The sequence below is a fragment of the Marmota monax genome, unplaced genomic scaffold (assembly GCF_021218885.2).
Source record: "Marmota monax isolate L192 unplaced genomic scaffold, Marmota_monax_Labrador192_F-V1.1 WCK01_AAM20220418_F8-fsc00102, whole genome shotgun sequence".
Taxonomy (NCBI): domain Eukaryota; kingdom Metazoa; phylum Chordata; class Mammalia; order Rodentia; family Sciuridae; genus Marmota; species Marmota monax.
Window position 1 is genome coordinate 3,805,030 of NW_026692494.1, and position 21,919 is coordinate 3,826,948.

Consider the following 21,919-nt stretch of genomic DNA (forward strand, 5'->3'; position numbering starts at 1 on the left):
GCTCAGCTGCCATTTATAAGTGACAAGCAGGAGATTCACGACCACTGCACTCAGGGGCCCGGATCTAATCTAAGTGCCTCTGCTTCTCATTCCCCCTGTCACTCTGTCACTTGGTACCCAGACACCAAGCCAAAGAGCTAGGGGCGCGTGGCTGTCACCTAGCCTGGGAAGACTGACACGTCAAACAGCCCCATATCCATGTCTCGCAGGACCCACTGCCAAGTTCCCAGGGACACACAGAGCAGGGGCCAAGGCAGAGACAAGCACGCTTCTTCTTTCTGAAGCTGTGGAAACAGGAATCGGGATGGCCACGGGGTCGGGTGGGTGGCCGAGGGCCTGGGCCCTGCTCCGCGAAGGGGCCACGCTGCGCGGAGGGTCTCAGGGCAGCCTCCCTCCCGGACCAGACAGGAGCCGCTGACCACCCTCGCCCTGGCACTTGCCTTGCATGTGAAGGCACTGGGTTCCACCCTCAGCACCACATAAAAATAAAGACCTGTGTCCACCTATGAATAAAAGTAAATACTTAAAAGACAAGAAAAATAAAGGAATCATGTCCATGTACAACTGAAAACATTAAAAAAAGTGTCACATCAGGTCCCCGGGGTCTGGTCCTGCCCCTTCCAGTGGGGGGACACTGTCCCTGGCGCTCGGATGGTGGGTGCACGGCCTGCTGGCCAAGCCCTGGCTCTGTGGACTCAGGGGTGTCTGTTCCTGCGGCTTCGGGGTGAGTGGCGAGCCTGCTGAGGGACAGACAGGCGACAGACCTGAGCCCGCGTCACACAGCAGAGCTCTAATTGTTTCCAAAGACTGAAGAGAGAGTAGAATTTGCTCAAGTAAAAGAGCAAAGTGGGAGAGCGGAGCCGGGCCTTGAGGGAGGGCCCTGATGCAGCTCAGCCACTGCCAGCCCCAGCAGCCGCGGCGCAGGCGGATTCCCGCTGGCAGATGAGGCGGGAACCAGAGCGGAACATGGAGGGCGCTGCCAGAGCGGAGCGGGTGGGCGGGGAGGCCACCAACTGCTGGGACAAAAGTGTGGCTGGTGCGCCCTGCTGTGGACGGGACAGGGCGTCCCTCAGAAGCAGCTGCCCTGAGCATGTGGAAGGCACTGGGTTCGATCATGTGCACCTACAACTAGAAACATTAGAAACAGTGCCACACCAAGTCCCGGGGGTCTGGTCCTGCCCCTTCCAGCCCCCCCTCCAGCTCACTCGCCGTCACCCCCCACCCTGGCTCCCACGGAAACATGCAGTGTCACAGCAGCGCCACCACATCTGCTGGGGAGCTAGGGTCCCAGTCAGCACGGCCTGGTGTCACCACGGACCCTGAGGCTATCCCAGGAGTTGGTGCAGAAAGGCAGTCAACCGGGGGTGCTCCAGGCTCCCAGGGGTGCCTTCCTGGGGAGCCTCATGTTACCAACAGGGGGACCGAGGCGTGGAGCACTCAGCCAGACCCCAGCAGGCAGCGGGCACCACGCCCTGAACTCACAGGGAGTCACGGCGCGTGGGGTGAGGCCAAGGGACCATGGGGGGAGGGGAAGCAGACATAGCCACAAGCCATGTGTCCAGAGGGCACCTGAATGAGGGCAGCAGCCCCGAAGGCGAAGCCCCCCCCCCCCCCAGCTGTCCTGCCGGCTGCTCCCTGGTCTCGACCCTGCTGCAGACCAGCCTTCCGCCTGCGACCTCCAGCTCCACCACTGGCAACAGACAGCTGAGCCATGCCCAGCCCCTCCCCCACGCCACACAGCACTCGCTACCAGCAGAACCCAGCTGTCCACGTGGACAGCACAAGGGCCTGGACAGGGCTCTGCCCCCACGGTCCCTCCAGCCCCACCAGAAAAGACCCTGGCCCTCCACACCAACCCCCAGCCCCACCAGAAAAGACCCTGGCCCTCCACAGCATGCCCACTGCCCTCTGAGAAGCCTCCCTACACAGGGGCCCTCGACTGGGGTCATTGCCCCCTAGGGGACACAGTGGCAGGGTGAGGTGTGGGGAAGCAGGGACGCTGCCCGGCACCCTGCAGGGCCCAGGCCTGGCGGAGGGGAGGCCCCGCTCTGGAGGTCTGGCTCAGAACCCCACCGCTGCTGCGCACCTCTGGCCAGGCGCCCACCCTCGGGGGCCTGGTGGCCAGGGAGTGTGACAGGAAGGTCCGGGCAGGAGAGCACACAGCACACCTGGCGCACGGACCCGCAAGGCCGTAAATCAGGGGATCTGCAGCCCCGCCCAGGCCTGCTCTGCCCGCCCCCACCCCGCCTCTGCTGCCCTCCTGGCTGCGGTTGATCACCCAGGGCAGGCGGCCTCATTACGGAGCAGAGGAACCACAGTCCTCAGAGCGCAAGCAATTTGCTCCCATTTCACAGTAATTGAGCTCAGGGCACCCCAGGCTGCGGAGCCCGCTCCCTGCCCGGCTCCTGCTGGTGCCCCATCCAGGTGCCAGCTGCCTCCAGCCTGGGTGTAGGGTGCCAAGGGGCCGCCTCCCAGGATCTGAGTCCCTTTCCTCATCTCAAACTCAGCTGAGGTCCTCCCTGCTGGCCGTGGAATTCAGAGTCTGCGGGGCTGTGGGCCCAGCAGGCAGTGACCTCGATGCTGCAGAAGAGCAGCCAAGTGCGGGGGTCCCTGGCCGCGCCAGTCAGGCCCTACCCCACTCACTCTCCACCTAGCGGGTGGACAAGACCCCAGCTCCTGACAAGACCCTTGTCTCCTCAGTGCCACCCGCAGTGGCAGCCCTGGCCCAGCAGAGCCAGCCTAAGGCGGCGTGTGGTTTTGCAGGACTGGCTCACGCTCAGGAGGGGTCGGCTGGGCTGGGCATGCCCACTGTCCTTGAATGAGCAGGAACACCCTTTTGATGCCCCATTAGAACCCCACTACAAAGCCTGTCGTTTGGTTTGCCCATTTGCGCATGTGCCAGGGAACACTGCTCTGGGAATCAGGGCGGCACACAGGGGGCTGTGGCCGCCCACTGAGCCAGGTGGGGTGACCAGGGAGCAGCAGGCCCATGGATGTGACCCAGCAGGACTCCTCTCCTCTCCTCTGTCCCTGCAAAGACCTCTCCCAGGCACTAGCTTCACTGAGTCGGAGAGAGGTCATCTTGCCCCTGGGGACAATGTCACCAGGCAAATAGGCAGAGCTCTGGGGCCCCAGCCACAAGAGGACAGACGCACAGGGCAGCATGAGTGGCTTGGTTGGGGCTAAGTCCCCAGTGGGCACGGCCAGCCCAGGAGCCAGCCCAGAGCTCAGTCCGGGCCCCTTGCACAGGGCAGGTGCCAGCAGCGCTGGGCAGGGTGGGCGGGCAGCCCCCCCCCCAAGGGAAGGCAGGCTGGGGTGGATCTGGATGGGTGGGGGTGTTAACTCCACTGTAAAACACTCCCACCAGGCGCAACAGCAGGAGCCTACCAGGGATGGCTGGGGACTTACTGAGGCACTCAGTGACAGAGTGCCAGCCCTGGGGCCACTCTCCCCAGCAGCCCTGCCTTGGCTGTAAGGAGATCACAGCTAAAAGACCTGTGACTCCCACGGGGTTCACATCCCGCCAGCCTCAGGGTGCCCCGCCCAGCTCTCCACACCCAGAATGACAGGAAACCTCTGGGGACGACCCTTCTGTGGCCGCCCCATCCAGGACCGGGCCACACAGGTACATTTTCCACTACTGTAACTAGCAAGGCAGGCGTGTCCCTGTCCCAGAGAAAGAGCCGAGATCAAGGCATGGCTGTGGTCCATGTAGCTGATGGCAGCGGCCTTCTGGGAAGCTTGCCGGAGGGTCTCAGCAGACCCCGCACCAGGACACCAGGGCTCTGGGCCTGGACTTCCTGACCCTTCCCCAGCCCCGTGGGTGAAGACACCACGCTGAGGCGGGGCTGGCCACCTCGTGGCAGTGCCCAGGCGCCTGCTGCTCTCTGCGGGGCAGCACGGCCTCCTGGCCGAGACCGCCCACACCCCGTGAAGCGGCCCCTCTGGACAGCCTGCGCCTGTCTCCTACCAGGTGGACATTCTCGGCCCAGCGAGAGCTAACCAGGACTTAAGATTTCTTAAATCATATTTTAAAAAATACAATGGTCAGGATTTTCCAAGGTTTACTGAGACAATTAATCCACAGACGATGGAAGTGTCCTGCGTTGGGTGTACAAGCCAGTGACCCACGCAGCCCCACACCAGCAGCTGTACCCCACTCCCACCATCCACAGGAGCTCGGCCCCACGAGTCCTGCACCTGCAGGTCCCACCTCTGGGCTTTCCTGTCCGGGATGTCTCCTGTCGCTGAGTCACACGCTGTGGCCGTGTGTCCGGCTCTCGCTGAGCACGAGGTCCTCAGGTCCCTCCACGCTGCAACTGTCACCTGGCTCCTGCTCGGGCCAAGTGGGAGGCAGAGCTGGTGTGACTGTGTCTCCCCCATGTGCCTGTTCAGTCTCCCACTAGCTGGTGGGCAAGGCTGGCAGCAGAGTCCCCACCCTCATCTCAAGGACATGAAAACCTCCTGCCATCCTCCTGTCCCAGCCCCCTTCAGGGGCCACACGTCTCCTGCAGCCTGAGTCCCCTCAGGACTGTGGGGTCCCACTGCGTGCTCTGCCCGGGGCCGAGAGTGTTTCTCCTTTGGACTCGCCATGGGGCCAGGGGTGTGGCACTTTCCTGCTACTGATCTCTGCTGTGGATGGAGGCCAGGCAGTGTCCTGCTACAGGGCTGGGAGCTGGAAGGCACTGTCACCTTAGGGTGGGCTTCCCAGGAGCTGCTGGGCGCTGACAGGAGTGCACCGGCTGGGGCCGCCTCTCTGGAGGCCGGACCGCTGCCCCCTGCTCTGTGGCTCTCACCCGGCAGCCGTGGGCCCTTAGGCGGGTGCTACCCAGCCCCTGGATCCTGGGGAGTGGCCTGCTGAGACTGTGGGGCCGTCCCAGCACAAGGACCCTGGCTCCCTCCCTTGTGAGCAAACCGAGGATAGACCTGGGCTCCCAGGCATAGGCAGGGAGGGCTCAGACCCACAAGGCTGCTAGGACAGGGAGAGCGCCCAGCGAGGGGCCCCTGACCCTGAGTGTGGCTCAGCACCCTGCCCGGTGAGCAGCTGCCTCCAGCGCCGGCCTGGCCCTCCTGGCTGTCCAGCCCTGCTTCAGCCAGAGCAGGAAGGGCTGCAGCTGCCCGTCCAGACGGCCAGCCAGACGAACCAGCCAGGGCTCCTGCAGGGCTGTGAGGCTCACCGCCACCCAGGGGATGCCCTTCTCTGGAGCTTTCTGGCCAGGAGGACCCCTAGGGACCCACTTGCATGGGTCAACCCCCACCACTGTCGGCCAGTCTGGGGTGTGCAGCAGGCAGTGGCAGCACGCACCGCATCCAGGTTGGCCTGCCGGGCACCCATACCGAGTCCCAGGCCCATCTGAGACCTCCACAGGCAGCAGGGTCAGCTGGGGTACCTGCGGAGGGGTCAGGGTCAGCACCTCTAGGCAGAAGGCCTGGGGCTGGGAGCACGAAGAGCCAAGACTGGCAGGCGGGGTCAGGGCCCGGCCCAGGGGCCTCCAGGTCAGGGCTGCAGACTCCCCCTGTGAGGGCCAGAGCACGTGTGCCATGGGCTCGCGGCCGGGCGGTCTCTGTGGGAATCGCTGCCCTGGAGCCGGAGGACCAGCAGGTGTGTCCACGGCATGGACCACAGGACGGGCGGCCAGCTGTCCTGGGACGTTCCCTGGTGACGTAAGGTCTGAGCCCTGTGTAACTGTCACGGCCGTGGTCTTCAGATGGAGCGCGGTCCACTCCACCCTGGAGGAAGCCGGCCGGCTGGGCCTGGCCTGGGCTCTGGCCACAAGCCCTGACCAAATGCCTCCGTGGACAGAAGCCAGTCGGCTCAGGACAGTGGAGAAGGAAGGACAGGCAAGGGTGTGCGGGGCCTGGAGGCTGGAGAGGGGCCGACCAACAAGGAGGACAGCCTCCAGGAGGCAGTGGTGCAGGGTCCCTGGCCACAGGAGATGTAGAAGGTGAGGCCAGGCCTCCTGCCCTGCAGCAGGGCTGCAGCCCGGGGCCCGCCACAGCCCCAGGGGCTCCCTGCCTCTCGCCCCTGCTTCTGCAGCGGCCCCCGCTGCCTCCCACCCAGCAGGCCAAGGCAGCAAGGAGCCTGGTCCCCAGTAGAAGGGCGAGAGCCAGCGTTCCAGGCCATGGACACCTCCCCTCCTCTATGGGCCTGGCCCTACCAGGGGTGGCCGGGCAGGGGTGGGCACCGCTGGGCTGGGAGGGGCGCAGCACCTGGACGCGCCCCCAGCCCCTGGCTTGCTCGGAGCGCTGCACCCCGTGCGCTCCGTAATTTCACGCTACGCCGCCCGACAATGTAAGTGCGGAGGCCCCGTCGCAGGCCGCACTTCCCAAATGTCACTTGTTTATGAACACATGGCTGAATCCAAAATTGCTTTTAATATCGGGGCTCTGGCGGCACCTCCAGACAGCACGAGCCCGGCACACAGCTCAATCTGTCTTAGGCCAGCCACGGCTCAGACGGTCCTGGCCACCAAGGTGCCCCCACAGCCACGCGCACAGCTAAACTCCCCGTCCACAGAACCACAGCCCTGACGTGTTTGCTCCTTTGGAGCAAAAGAGGAATCCTGCCTCCTGGTCTCCCTCACAAAGACTAGCCTGAGCCCGCCCGGGAGCCTGCGGCAGGCCTCCTCACTACAGGCCCCTCTCCTTTAGGACCCCACCCCAGTGGGGCCACTCGTGGTGGAGCACCTACCCAGCATGTGCGAGGCCCTGGGTTTCATCTCCAGCAGTGCCCAAAAACCCCCAAAATAGAAACAGAAAACCCCAAACTACAACAACAAAACACGAGAGAAAGAGAGAGAGAGGCCCCTTCGTGCAGAGCAGCACTGCCCTCAAACATGAGGGCCTCGCTGCAGCGCTGCGGTCTCCACTACCATGCTGAGAGCAAAGAAAGGGCGGCTCCTCCAGGGACACAGGTCAACCTGATATGTCCACACACACCAGGCGGGCGATGTGCAGCGGGAGGAGCGTGTGCAAGGCTTTAGGAGCTGTGTACCGCTTTGGATCTGGGGCTGAACCCAGGGTGCTCAACCACTAGGCTACACCCTCAGCCCTTTTTACTTTTTATTTTGAGGCAGGTCTCACTGAGTTGCTGAGGCTGGCCTTGAACTTGTGGTCCTCCTGCCTCAGCCTCCGAAGTAGCTCTTGATGATAGGCGTGGCTGTCATCCTAGTCCCAGAACCTGCGGCAGGCACACTGGTCAGCGCAGTGCCAGAGCCTCACTGGCAAAGACCTGAGGTCTCGGGAATGGCGTGGCATCTGGGTCTCGCCTCTGACCTCTCCTCACAGCCCACCCATCTAGATCTGGGGGGAATCCAGTTTGCCCCAGTTCTGGCTCCTCTGGGCTCTGCACTTGGAGGCTGCAGGGGGCAGGCCTGCCCTCGGCTCCTGCCTGGGCAGAGTGGCCACACCGACTCTGCAGTGTGGGGCCCAGGAGGAGAGGGGCACCAGCGCCCCGGCCCAACACCCGGGCCAGGCCCGGAAGGAGCGCACGGCTTCCTGGGTGCCGCTGGGATAGGCACCGGCGGCCCGCAGAGGTGTCCTGGGAGGGGCCAAGCCAACATCCCCTGCTCTCCCTCCCATGGCTCCTGTCAGTCTGAGACCTGGTGCTCACAAGCTCCTTGCAGCCCATCTGGACCCCGAGGCCCACCCCTCAGCACAGCCCTGGGGGCGTCCCAGGGTGGCCCGCACGCCCTCTAGCCTGGAAGTGCCATACCAACGGTGCACACGGGGCTGTAGCCAAAGGTCGAGGAGGCTCTGGGGATAAGCACTTGGTTCAGATGTCCCGCCTACTGGCCAATGTCAGTGCTAGACAGGAGGGCAGGTGACCACGGGAAACCACTGAACTTGTTCTTCACCAAGCCAGCAAGAGGGGTGGGGGTTGATCCTGACCACTGCCCAGAGCAGCCCCTGGAGGGCCCACCAGGGACGGGAAGGCAGAGGCCTAAGTGGACACTCCTCAGCCCCTAGCCCTCCAGAGAACCACTCACTGCCGGAAAAAAACTCCCCATTTGGACCCCAGACCAGCAGGACAACAGGGGACAGCCCCACCAGGGCCACCAGACCAGGCAGCCAGAGAGGACATGCTGGAACCTAGCCCCGAGCCACTGCAGGCCCCCTCCACCCCCCCCTCCACCAGGAGAGAGGCATGAGCTTGCTCAGGACCCCAGACGCTGAGCCTGGGTGAGCAGCTGCCCCAGGGGCCCCGGGCCCTGGTGGCAGAGGCAGGTCGGGCCACTTCCTACCCCGCGAGGCCCGTGCACGGCATCTGCAGGACCTACCTGAGTGGCAACTTTGCCGTAATCAATCCACCGCAGGGTGGCAAAGTTGGTGGACTCTGCGCAGTTGAAGCCGTGGTTGAAGCCCGCGTGGTAGCCGTAGGGGAACGTGATCATGAACTCGCCGGCCTCCTGCGTGATCTGCAGGACAAAGTGGACAGGTGAGAGGGGGAGAAGGGGAAGGCCAAGGGGGAGGAACCAAGGCCACCAGGAGCCACCACGCCGAGCACAGCAGGAGACAGGGCTCAGAGGGGCACCCCAGGAGCTAGCGGTGTTCTGCAGAGTTGTGGAGCCCTGACACCCGAGGCGCCTGCCCAGCTCCCTGAGGGCAGGGCCACTGCTCTGCCACCAGCACTGTCGCTCGCGTGGCCGGCCAGCCCTGCTCTGCAGCGCCTTCCAGGACGCCACGGGGCTCTGCGACTGGGCACTCAGGCTGAAGCACGGGCAGGCAGGGCTGGCCTCAGAGGAGGCTGTGGCACAGCCCTGCCAGGTATCCCCACGGGGGTCAGGCTCAAGCGGAGAGAAAGTGCTGGTGGCATTGGCAGGGTGCTGAAAAGGGACAGGGCACCTGCAGGATAGTGTCCTGTTCCTGTACAAGGAGTGGCCAGGTATGCAGACCACATGCCAGGAGATGGCCTGCAGAAGGCCACTGTTGGGCCACAGAATCTCCCGTCATGCCTCACATGGTCCAGCATGAGGCCGCAGAGACCACAGAAACCAGCGTGCGGGGCCTGGACAGAAGGGCCATTGAAGAGAGACCCGGCTAAAGGGCTGGCCTGAGTGGGGCGGGCGGGGGCCACAGTGACCCAGACCCCAGGCTTCCAGAACAGCCTCCTGAGGCCTGGAGGTGGGGGCTGCCAGACAGTGGGGGGTCAGCCCCACACCACACCAGGCCACCTTCCACTCCCAGGACGGGGACGGCAGACAACCACCGACCCATCTGCTGCTGATGAAGTGCTTGGGAAGGCGATGCTCAGAAAGACGGCAATAGGCAACGGTGGAGACGGCTCCCGCTGCCGGGGAGGGCTGCCGGGCGCGCCTCAGACAGGCACCTAGGCTCGGGAGTGGAGGCGACTGAGGGGTCCATTGGCGGACCCCGAGTCTATCTGTATGCAGTACGCCACGTGGCACAAGCAGAGGGTGGTACACACCCACACCCTTCCGGCAGCCAGGGCAGGACGGGTGTCCAGCACCCTGCAGGCAGGCCCACCCACACGTGCTCTTGCCACTCGGGCCCGCTGGCTCTCAAGGCGCACGCGCCAAGCCGAGGTGCCAGGCGGGGTATGAGGGGCCAGGCGGGGTCGAGGTGCCACTCAGGCAGGGTCGTGCCGGCTCCTGGATGCCAGGAGAGCCTTGCCTCCCGAGTGGAGCCAGTCATGAGGATGCGTCGCTGCCGTCCAGCCTTTCCCTGCCGATGGCCGTGTGGGCCATTTCCAGCTTCAGGCTCCTGTGAGGAAGCCACCAGGAAGGTCCCTGTGTGAGGCTCCCTGCAGACGTGGGTCCTCTCTGCAGAAGTGGGCATGGGAGGGCATTGTGGGCCCAGGGCTGCACTTCCTAGAGAGAGCCGCCCAGGGCTCTCCAGCACCCGTGGCCACTGTGGCCACGCAGGTGCATCCGCAGCGCCGAGGCCGACGTGTCTGCTGGCCTGCGGGTCCTCGCGGGTCCCTCCAGCCCTGGCCCTGTTTGCACAGGGGGCTTGTCCTCTCGCCCTCACGAGTGGGCTTATGGGTGTTCTCAGGCCGTTCACCTCACTTGTCCCCCAGAGAGGAGCAGAAAGGGCTGCATGCGTAACCAGCAAGGAGTCCAAGGCCCGGGGCTGGGGTGGTGGAGAGGGGCTCCCCCAACAGGAGCAGCCGCGCATCAAACATCAATCAAGACCCTGCGGCCTGGGAAGCGCCCGTCCTGGAGAACTGTAATATTTTTCTTTTCAAATAATTAATTACACCAATCAAGGGAGTCAGTGTGCATTAAGCCATATTTTAAAATTTCTGTCCAAGTGACAGCCTCACGCAGCAGGGTGGAGTGTCGGCAGGAATCAGGGAGGGGGACATGCCTGCGTCCCCAAGGCCCCACAACACCCACGTAGCCAAGATCTCCAGGACTGCCTCTGTCACCTCACTTGGAGCTCCATGTAACAGAAGCAGGCGAAATAGGGCTTGGAACTTTTTTAAAAAATGAAATTAATGGCCAAGCGGGTGGCCCCATCTCTAATCCCAGCGGCTCGGGAGGCTGAGGTGGGAGGGTCATGAGTTCAAAGCCAGCCTCAGCACTTCAGTGACAGTCTGTCTCTAAATAAAACGTAAAAAAGGGCTGGGGATGGGGCTGAGTGGTTAAAGGCCCTGGGTCCAATCCCTAGTACTGATTTCCCAGCCCGTTGGAGCTGACCCAGAAAGCCCCTGCTGTCTCTCCCTCTGACCCCAGGCGGGACGCTCTCTCTCCAGAGGCTGCCCTGGCGTGGTGGACAACCAGGCCTGCAGGTTCACCACGCAGCACACACAGGGAGCTACAGACTCAGGCCTTCTGGGGCACAACTGGGACCCTGTGACACCAAGTGTAAAGCCTGGACATGAGGGGCCAGGCTCAGGTGGACACTGGGGCCTCATCTGCCCTGACAAGCCCTCGCTTGACTGAGGCCTGGGATAGGACACGCTGGCTGGAACGACGAGAAGGCCATGTTCCTATCAAAACTTCCGCATCCCTGTGGTGCACCCAGCCTGGAAGCCTGTCCTGCACGTCGCTGCTGTCAGCATCTCCTGACAATGGATCAGGGGCGTTCTGGTGACGGGCAGGCCGAGCAGCAGGGGTCAGTGGGGAGGGGCGCCGGCCCGGCTGCTGGTCCTTCTCCGGGGCTCTTGCAGGATGAACGAGGCAGTCGGAGGCAGGTTACAGAAACACACACTTTTAATCATTGAAAGCCTCTACCATCGATCTGCTTTTCCTTCTAGAAGTAAATACCATTACAAAGATTTATAAGGGGGGTGCGGGGAGTGACTCGTTTGAAGAGTGCCAGGAATTCAGATGGGGGACCACGCTGCTCTCAGAAAAGAGTGCTCGTGGCTCATGGGTCACTTGGGAGGGGCTGCTCCTGCCAGCTGGACGGCCACATCCGGGCCACCAAGCCGGGAGCAAGGGAGCGGCTGTGGTGTTGGCAGGTCACAAACTGTCGTCTAGACCGCACCTCTCCCTTCCCTGAGCACAGCGCCCTCGACTGGTTTCCTGGTAGTGACTCAATTGAGGCCACAACAAAAAGGAGAAGCAGGAACAGGAGCCTGTGTCCTCAGGACACTCCCCACCATCCTGCACACCCCGGCCGGGGCACAGTCCCTGGGCCATGCCTACGCGGCACGCGGTCCCAGCTGATGCTGCAGGCAGCGACCAGGCTTCAGGGGCCACCCCACCCCCGTGTGCTGGCGCTGAGCTCCGTGCGAGGCTCTTCACAGAGCCCTTCAGAACCAGGCCCCAGAGGCTCTTCTCCCCGCCAGCCCTCCGGGCTTGGAAGGCTCCAGCTTCCCACCTGGATGACCTGGGGACTTTCCTGCCCACAAAGGCCTGTCCTGAATGCCCGTTGGCTGGACCTTCAGGCCAGGTGCAATGCATGCTCCCCTGGGGACACAGAGCTCCCAGGCCTGACTGAGGTGCCTGTCATCTGGGTGCCTAGAGAGCTGCTCTCTCACCACCCACTACCTCCTGCAGACCACAGTCCCGCCTGACACCTCGGCCCTCAGCCCTCTGCGAGGATGTGTAGCCTTGGAACACAGGCTGCAGGCAGCCAGCCCTTTCGTCTCTAAGCCTGTGTGTATCCTCTCCAAGGCGGGCTGAGGCGGCCACTCTATGGGGCCCAGACAAGGTGCAGGCCGAGAAAAGGCACCTGAGGCTGGGAGGGGTCTGCCCTGGGTCCTCTGTAGCAGGTCCCACCTTTCCCCTTTTGCACCTGACCCCCTGTAGCCCTGCTAAGGGACCAGGGGGCCACACTGGGGCCCTCACTTGGTTCACAACCCCCCCACCTCACCGCCAGCAGGGCTTGGAGGCCAACCTCGAGGACAACTTGCCTCCCCTCAACCTTCTCTGGGTCAAGATCCTGTCTCCTTGGCCATTTGCGGCCACTGGACCTAGGCCCTGGCCCCTCCCCACGCGGGCCCCTGCCAGCCCATACGCACCCGGCTGAAAGGGATCCCGTACTTCTTCAGGATGATGGGCGAGATGAGCGTCATCTTGTGCCGCAGGAAGGCGTCACAGCCCTGAGAGCTCCCGGGGAAGAATCCTGGACGGGAGAGACCAGGGTGAGCAGGGCTGGGTGAGCGTGCTGAGCTGGGTGCCACACGCCCGAGAGGCCACGGTCAGGCCACAGCTGCAGGACCCACACGTGGCACGGGGCTCTGCTGGGGGATGCAGGGGCCCTGCGGGCAGCAGACCAACAGGGATAGCCCAGAGGGAAGGACAGAGCCACTCATGTGACAGGTGTGGCCCGGCACACACTGGGTCCCACACTTGGGCTCTTCCTGGATGGAATCTGCTGTGCCACTGTCACGTGGAGAGGACCTGAGAGTGCAGCCAGAGGGCAAAACGGGTATGGCCCCCCTCCCGGCCAGTACTGCAAAGCCAGGCGAGGCCCGGGGTGCACAGAGCAGCTCTCACAGGCTTCCTCCAGCAACCAGCCTGACCCGGCCCCAGGAGACCCCCGGGCACACGGGGTCCTGAGCGCCCTGGCCCGGCCCACATCTCCCTGCTGAGCAGGCAAGGGAACCAGACAGAGCCACCCTCAGCCCCCAGACCCAGGGAGAGGAGAGCTCACAGCCACCCGCCTCACTCTCCCGCCACAGGAAAGGGGTGGTCTAGTTCCTGCTCGGAGGCTTCCTGCCCCCAGCAGACCCCTAGCTGACCAAGGCCACGTTCAGTCAGGACCCAGCATCGCCCCACGGGCACCAGACGCTCCCAAGCACTTCCCAGAGACTCCCACGCCCCCCTCTGGCCGAGGCTCGTCACCACACCTGCACTGTGGCTCAGGGAAAGGGAGTCCCGGGCCTCCAACAGCAGGTCCTGGCCATGGCCCAGCTGGCCCCACGCCTCAGGGGGAGCACACAGTCCCCGCTGCAGGAGGGACAGCACCAAGGAAGGCCAGCTCTCTCGTGGGCTCGGCATACTTCCTAGAGCCGGCACGCAGCCCCGAGCCAGGGTGGGCAGCACGTGGGGACAGGCCCCTCTGTGCTCAGGCACTTCCTGCTCTGCTCCTGACAAACGGAGGATGAAGAGGCCAAGGAGGTGGGCAGGGCGGGGGGCAGGGAGGGCCAGGCCAAAGCCGGTCCCTCATCCCAGGTGTCTGCACGGTGCTGGTCTGTCCATCCCAGCCACTGTCCCCACGAGGGGAGACCAGGCGCCATTCAGATCAAAGGCAGGAAAGGAGAAGGTCATGGCGGTGGCAGGCACAGCCCACGGGTGTCCACTGCCTCCAGGATGGACCTGCAGCCATCACCGGCCTGGACCTGGGACCCTGGTCTCTCGGCCAGCACGCATCCGGGGGTAGATGGTCAGAGGAGACCCTGGCGCTGGCAGAGGCTCGCCACCACACCTGCACTGACACAATGGCAGTTCTGGAAGGTGTGTCGCTCCCTGGACCAGCCCCTCCCCCTCACGGAGAGCATTTTAATGAGAATTACGACTGCCTGCCACTGCTGCCCGCCACTGCTGTGGCCGCCCGCCGTTCCTCTTTTTAATGCGCGCTTTAAGTGGCGCTCATTAAAGCTCTAATAAAGGCGCACATTTTAAGTGATTAGCACCGATAATGCGCCGACGCATTAATGCTCTCTCCGGCCCCCCAGCGCTCCCCCAGCCCTCCCCGCAGAGCCAGGCCCTCGTTCTCCAGGTTAGTCGCACACCCACCTCAGCCCCTCCACCACGGAGCCCGTGACAGAGCCCAGGACCCTGGCAGGGTCCCAAGCCAGGCAGCCAGGAGACGCTGGCATCTGACAGGCCTGTGCTCCTTGTCTCCGACCCTCCCTGGCCAAGGCCTGCCCCGAGTTCTGGGCAGCTGAGCCTCCACTCTTCAAGGACCCGTATGGGGAGCCCCCACGGAGCGGCCTTGGCTCCCCACAGGCCCTGCCAAGCCCTGTACGTGGACACACAGCTTGCCCCAGGTTGTGGCTCGGCTGTGAAGAGTGGGAAGGGCGTGTGCCCGCCAAGACTGCCCAGGCCACGGGACCCTCTGCTTGTCCCCACTCGTCCCCGCTCGCCCGTCAGCCTGCAGCTCTCTTAACACAAAAGGCAGCCAGAGAGGAGCTGGGGCGCCGCGACTGGTCTAGACGTGATCCAAACGCAGAGGAGAGAAACTGTGGGCAGGGCCAGGGGCGCGGTGACCTGGTCACCACAGTGCCTGAGCTCGCCACTTAGGTCCTTCCCTCTGTGAGCCCACAGGGAGACCCCGGGGTCCTCACGGGAGGAGGCAGGAGGGCCGACACCGCGTGCCGGCTCTGGACTGGAGGAGGGGGCCTTGGACTGTCCCTGGGGCCTCGGGAGGCCCAGCCTGCCTCCCCTGGACTAAAGGCTACAACCTCCAGAGCTGGGAGCTGAGCTCTTTGAGGCCAGCGAGCAGCAGCACAAGGGCAGACCCACGCCACAGGGAACACAGCGGATGCCCTCAATGACTTCTTGCTGAAAATGCAACTGGAACGACCAGTGGCTGGCCCTCTGCTGCGGCTGAGCGTCACTGCAGAAGCCCAACGAGAGGCACATGCTGCTGGGACCAGGTGTGGCCACCCCCAGGGAGGTCCAGGTGTCTACAGGACGCCAGGCAGCCGCTCCGGGGAAGGCACCCGGCCCACCTGCCCCAGCAAGCCCCCGCATCTCAAGTGCATCTCCCAAGATCGACAAACGCCGCGTGCCACCTCCAGGACAGGGCGCCCACTGCTGGGGAAGACCGGCTGCTCCTCCGACGCCCAAAGCCAGTGGGAGCAGGAGACGGCACGTGCAGGGTGTCTTCGTGCCAAAGGAGAGAAGGGGACAGAGGGAAGCCGTGGGGGTCAGGGAGCCGAGGGTTCTTGTTGTCCCTCACTCTCTCCTGTGCCCCAGGTTGCTCCCACGTGGCCCCAAGGCCACCTGCTGGGCCAGCACAGAGTTGGCGGCTGCGCTGAGGCGGGCGCTCAACAGGGCAGGACCCGAGAGGTGGCTGCAGCAGCTGGGCTCGCTGCACCTGGGGCCGGAACTCCCACCCGAGTGGGGAGCACAAAGGGTGGTGATCAGGTCTCATGGAAGGGAGGGAGCCCCTGCCACAGAGGACACACAGCAGGGACCGCCTGCGAGGGGCAGCCCTCACCAGGCGCCAGCTCTGCTGGGGCCCTGACCTTGAAATCCCAGCCTCCGGAACCCGCCACTTGCCGACACATCAGTGGGGTGCCAGCTCCATGGCCAACATGGGGTAAGACTGGACGGTCCAGGCTCTGAGGAGCCATGTGACAGCAGACAGCTTGGGCTGGTGTTGGGCAGGAGAGCAGGCAGGAGCAGGCAGGAGCTCCCGGGGGACCAGGCTCCTGGGCAGCAGGGCCACAGGGCTTGGTGCTGAGCCAGCCAGGCACCCCCAAACCAGGAGCCCCTCAGACAAGTGCTCTGGCTCCGAGTCCCCAGATAGGGTATGAATGCAGGCCAGACAATAAGGACATCTGCAGAGGGAGCCCAGCACAGCTGGCCCCAGGACGACATGGCGCATGGCCTGGCGGCACTGCACAGGCCAGGGGCGGCCAGCCCAACCAGACTCGCAACTAGAGAGGTGGCGAGGCGCAGGCACCTTGAGGCCACGAGAACACACCGCCCTCCCAGCCCACAGGAGCGTGGCCAGGCCGGGACCTCAGGTACAACAGACACGGAGACCACACACGGTGGAATACGATCTGGTCCCCAGGGAGACAGAAAATGGGGAACAGGACACCAGTGTCCTGAAGCACATCGCTGTCCCCAACCAGAACCCACAGCCGCCACTCCCTGGCCCGCCTGCCGGCCCAGTCCACCCTGCACCCCGCGGGCGCAGACACCTACCGATGGCCAGCCGCTCCAGGCGCTTGCCGTGCTCCGGTGGGATGGCATACCTACGAGAGAAGGGAGGCAGGTCAGAGGCCAGCGGAGACGTGGCAGACGTGGGCACGGGGAGGCAGGGGGGGACCCCACGGGGCGGGGCGAGGAGCAGCTGGAGGAGGGAGCAAAGGCAGAATCCCAGGCCCAGGCTGCGACAGCAGAGGCAAGGGCCAGGAGGGGACATCCCCAGATAAGTGACACTACACCCTGCTGAGGACAGAGCCCGACTGGGGCTGCGGCGGGTGTGCCTCAGAGCTCAGCAGGAAGCGCCTCCGCCGTTCTCCACGGTTCCCGGGCCGGGGGCCAACAGGGAAGAAGCTTCCAGAAGGAAGGCCTCACTCTCACCACCTCGCACGCTTTACTTCACACACTCACGTCTGAGAGAGGACTGAGGCGCCACCGTCAGTAAGAAAGATGTAAGAGAAAGTTTGCCAACAGATGCCATGGGCCCCATGCCACCGACGCCATGTGTGCGAGCTGGCGAGGCCGCCAGCCTGGCAGGGGGCGAGCTGCACAGCCGGCCCGGCCCAGCCCACGCCACGGCCTCGCTCAGGACCAGAGCCCACTGCCCACACAGGGGGTGCCTTGGGACATCTGTGTCCTGGCATGGAGGGGGTGGAGGCCAGGACGCTGCAGCACCCGGGGCGCCACCCCAAGGATGGCGCCAGGTTTAGAGACCCCTCTAGAGTAAGGCTGCCAGCATCTCCGAGGAGCCGGGCAGGAGGGGGCACAGCAGGCCTTGGCCTCTGGCCTCAGAGCCCCAGCTGCCGAGGCCATTCCAACCAATTAGAAGTACTTTCCTAATAAGATTAAAAGGGGTGGGGGCAGGAGAGAAGGGAACAGTCTCTCTAATCTAAATGGGATGTGAAAATTAATTCCTGGGCACATTCCCAGGGCCCCTGCCTGAGGCAACCCAGGCACCTTCACTCCATTGTTCAGAAATTATCATTGTCTGGACATCCTCGAGGTCATTCCTTCTTAAAGGGCCCTTTATCAGGTAGGTGGAGATGATAAAAGTTAATCCCAACCCAAAGCACTTTTTTGGGACTGGTGCCCCCACCCCCACCCAGGAAAGGAAGCGTCCTGTGCCTTCTGGGAAGAGCGAGGACGGGAAGGAACTAATTTATGGCTTCGAGGCGGGATGATGAATGCAGTACCCCCAGCCGACAATGCAGCTTTCACTTAATTACCGCCTGTAATTGGGAGTTGTAAAGATAAGATTAATTGAATCTGGTGGATGTTAAAAGTTTAATACATTGGAAGGAGGCTCCTCTGTTATCGGGAAGCCCAGACTGTGGGACGCTGGCCAGTGCTGGGAAGAGCAGCCCCTGGAGACGCACACAGCTCCTGGGCGGGAAGCTCCGCAGCCTCCGAGGCCAGGACTGTGCTGTCAGGCCTGGAGCCGGCTGCACCTCCCACCACCTACCAGGGCCTAGCAGCAGCCGGGGCCAAGGGCTTGGGTCCTCAGGGACACATGCACCGAGCACCGCCTGGCCATTCACCTGGAGGAGGAGGAAGGCAGAGAAGGCTCCACAGACATGGGAGGCCCAGTGTCCCAAGTGCCACTTGCCTTCAGAATCGGGGCAGCTCCAGGTAGCCATGAGGCTGGACCCCCCCACCTACACTGCCTGGTGCCCTGGGAGCCCAGGGTGACAAGGGCCCAGGTGGCCAGGGCAGATCACACAGGAGGGAGGAGAGTGAGGGTGGCAAGGAAGGGCAGCCAGAGCTAGTCTCGTCAGTGTGCAGGGGAAGGCCCCACGGACCCTTTGGGGACTCTAGTGCAGAGCCTTGGCAGGCCCCTCCCCCAAGAGCACAGCACTGCCACTGTCACCACAGCCCATGCCTGGTACCGCGCTGGGGCATCCCCTAGACTCAGATCTGGCTCTGGAGGAGGAGAAACAGGAAAAGTGGGTATTTGGGTTGAAAATGTTTGTTCGCTAAACCTCGAGGCAGAAGCAGCATCTGTCTGGCTATTAGCAAGCGATTTCTCGGGGCTGTAAAACAAAGTTGTTTTTATTGGTCACCGACGCAGGGAGGCAGTTTGCCTCGCTCCCTGGGAGCTCAGTCCCCATCACAAGGTCAAACTCCATGACCTAAACCAACCTCTCTGCCTGCCAGTGACCCCTGGTGGCTCCTCTGCATGCAGCAGCCCAGCTGTGCGCACAGGGCTCCTGCACATTTTCTTGGGCAGGTGGCCTCCAGATCCCTCCACACCTCCTAGGGACCTGTCCAGCTCGGCCCTGGACAGGAGCTGCTCACGCCTGCAGCCTGCTTCCTGTCCTCCTTCCTGTCCGCACAGTTGCTGCGGCCTCTCCCTGTGTCCGCCCGGCAGAGCCCGGCCCCTCTCCCTCCCTCTCCACCAGCAGCACCTCAGCCCCATGCAGCCCGTGTCCCCTGGCTCCTCTGCCCCCTCCAGGGCTGGCCTCCTCTCACCTCCAGAGCCCAGGAGGCCACAACCTTCTGGACCACACGGGCCCACGTGCTCCTCCCTCCAGGCACCTTCTGGGGCCTATCCCTGGGACCCCGGGTGTGATGGAGTCTCTGGCAAGCTGGGCTCGGCAAGGCCGGAGTGGGCTGTCCTGGGCTGTCTGGAGGCCAAGGAGGGCTGGCCACAGTGGCTGTGGGGGACTGTCTCCGTAGTCATCCCCCCTGGCGGCTGTCTGTGTTTTTAGAAGCCTCCAGGCCGTCCCTCCCCCACCGTCTCAGTCCCCATGCGGAGCACTGTTGGAGGGTGCCAGTGAGACCCGCGAGCCATCAGCTCTGCCCCTCCAGCCACGCTGCGCTGCGAGCCGTCTCTGGCAACCACCCCAGGTGACCTGCAGTGGCCTGTGAGACGCAGCAAGCTCCACAGCACTAGGTGGTGTGGCATGGCCCCGGAGGCACCCCCAGGGACGGCATGGCTCATGCCCTCTTCTGAAACCTTCTTGGAGTGGTGTCAGGCGTGAGGCAGGTAGGAAGAGGCAGGCCCAGAAGTGGCTGCTCTCCAACTGGGAACCCTCAGAACAGTGGGGACAAACATGACCTGGCAGGTTAACAGTTCCAAAGGCCACAGGGAAACACACTGGTAGCGGCAAAAGGATTAGCTCTAGAAGGAAGGTTCCAGAAGGAAGCAACATCCTGAGCCTGGGAGATCCAAGATGGATACCTGAGGAAGATGGGTGGGCACTGGCTGGCAGCCTTTCCTGGCCTCTCCCCCACCTCAGTGACTACAGTGGGGGGTCAAGAGTGCCCCCCAGCGACTGCCACCCTAAGGAGGCAACGCAGGGACCCCGGCTCGAGAGCACGAGGTGCGTCCCAGGGAGGACGACGGCGGGGTAGCTCAGTGAGGCCAGGGACCACGGCAGGCTCCAGGACCATGTGAGAGCAGGCCAAGGCCGGGCTGGCCGCAAAGCCACCTCAGACACCACGCACATGGCCTTGGCGGTGCAGAAGCTTCTGCCCACGTGGCCCCTGACGAGCCCCCGGAGCTGATGGGGGGAGCCCAGGGTTCAGAGCATCGGAGGCTGGGGCTCAGCGGTGGCTCTTTGGCCGGTGGCTGAGCAGCTCAGTGACTGAGCCCAGGCCAGGGAAGGAGAGGCCCCCTGTGTCTCCAAGGCTGCACTGCCCCGGCCGAGCTGGGCGGCCACTGCCTCGGAGCCGCCTTGGTGCCGGCCAGCCGGGAAGAGGCTTCCGGCGCGAGGCGGCGGCTATTAATAGTGTAATTTTCTTGGTGTTTTGTTTACCCCCCTGGAATGGCTTGATGGATGTGAATAATTATCAGACTATAAAAGCCAGCAAATGTGCTATTTTCTATCGCTCTAAATCATCAAACAAATAAAGTGTGAAACAGCATTTTTGAATATAATTTTCCCCTCTAATGGCTTAGAATTATTATCAAGAACAATGAAAATAAATAAGCAAATGCCTTGTGAGTTAAAAATTAAATGAGTGTGTCAGGAAGAGGAACACAGACTGTCTCGGGGACAAGGGCCTGCGCCCGGGCCATCCGTCAGCACGCACTGCCAGCACACGGGCTGGGGCCACAGCCCCCGGCACTGCTCTGCCGAGGTGGCTGCTGGGCTCACCTCCTGGGTGGGGGACCTGAGGCCCCAGGGAAGGCTAGGCTGGAGTTCCGGGCAGGGACATGGTGTGGCAAGATGACACTGCCGAACACAGGCACTACAGTACCCCCAAGGGTCTGTCATTGCTCTGGCAGTGACATCTGACCTCGGAAATCAGGGAAACCAAGGCGGGGTGGGGGTGGGGTCTGACGGGAGCCAGGCCGGCCCGGTGCCCTCTACCCCTCCGGCCTCTGCCCCTCCTCTCTCTCCCAGGCCATGGACAGGCAGGGCCGGAGGGGCTGCTGCCTTCCAGGTCAGCCAGGAGCCCACAACCCTGGGAGACGCTTAGGACGAGGCCTTAGGAAGAGGCCCATGAACTGAGGCCTTGGCCCCTTGCAGTAGATGTCTGTCGCCTGTGCCACCCCCTGGTCCCCGTAGCTGAGCTGGCCTGGAACCCAGGGACAGGAGTCACCATATCGGCTGTTCCTCAGACCTGTGTGACATGCCAGTGACAACATCAGCCTGGAAGCTTCCAGCATCAGGAGGCCCTGGCCACCAGGTGACAGTGGTAACAGGCAGGGCCTTGTCCCCCCTCTGCCAAGTACGAGGGTCAGAATGGTACAGGCAGGAGCCGTCTGGAAGGTCAGCTCAGCCGGTGCGCTGGGGGCCAGGAAGCTGGTCTCACAGTGTCGGCACCACTCCGGACAGAGAGCCCTCGCCTCCCCGCGGCCTCATCACATGGGGCTGAGGCACCGGAGCACGTGCCCTGCAGGAGGATGCCACCCCCTGCAGCCCAGGAGGCCACTGTGGCCAAGGGCCAGCAGCCCCCATGATGGGCATAATGAGGTCCCACCATGGCCCTGGGCCCTGCCCCAGTGGACGGTTCCAGCACAGACCAAGCAGGAACACCACCTAGTCCCGCCCGGAAGCCCTGGGCAACCCCCTGCGAGCCCCGCTGCCGAGACCCCCTTCCCAGCCAGGCCGGCAGCCCCTGCTAGGGCCCTTTGCGTGTACAGTGGAACCAGGGCCACACAGTCACGCTGACCACAGAGACAGCATGTCACCTAGATGCCCTGGAACAGGTGACTTTAGCAAGACAGGGACACTGGCCTCAGGAGAGCTGTTCCAACAACTGGCTGGCACCAAGGACACGGCTGCAGGCTGCAGTGCTGCCCTAGCAGCTGGCCAGGCACTGTGGCCACAGGTGGCCTCCTCCACAGGCCCCACCAGGGGAGCCAGAACACCAGGGAGTGCAGGTCACCCGGCTCCCGAGGAAAGGCACACGCCCCAGGGGCCTCTGGCACTCCCTGCTTCCCGCTGAGGCCAGCTGCCTGCCGAGAGGGACACCACGGAGCACGCTGCAGGAACCTGGCACGCTTTGTGGGTGGACGAACCGAGGGAGAAGTAAACAGGAAACTGTCCCCACAGATAGGACACAGCAATGGCAGGCCAGTCGCACAGTCGTCAATCCTAAATGAAATATCCCACAGGGCTGGGGGAAGCTCAGTTAGGGCCCCGGGCTCCGTCCCCAGCCCAGCAAGTACA

The 21,919-nt window shown here is 63.6% G+C and overlaps 1 protein-coding gene across 5 annotated transcripts in view; it reads right to left on the reverse strand.

The window, feature by feature from the left end:
* Positions 1 to 21,919, reverse strand: part of Kdm4b (lysine demethylase 4B) — a 114,039-nt gene that overhangs the window by 32,337 nt on the left and 59,783 nt on the right. For 2 of the 5 annotated variants that reach the window (XM_046444013.2, XM_046444011.2), the window contains exons 7-9: positions 16,299 to 16,348; positions 12,434 to 12,537; positions 8,280 to 8,417 (exon numbers count right to left, since the gene is read on the reverse strand). In XM_046444013.2, the coding sequence (XP_046299969.1) occupies positions 8,280 to 8,417; positions 12,434 to 12,537; positions 16,299 to 16,348 (292 nt within the window). The other 3 variants (XR_006851602.2, XM_046444014.2, XM_046444015.2) reach the window with 3 other exon arrangements.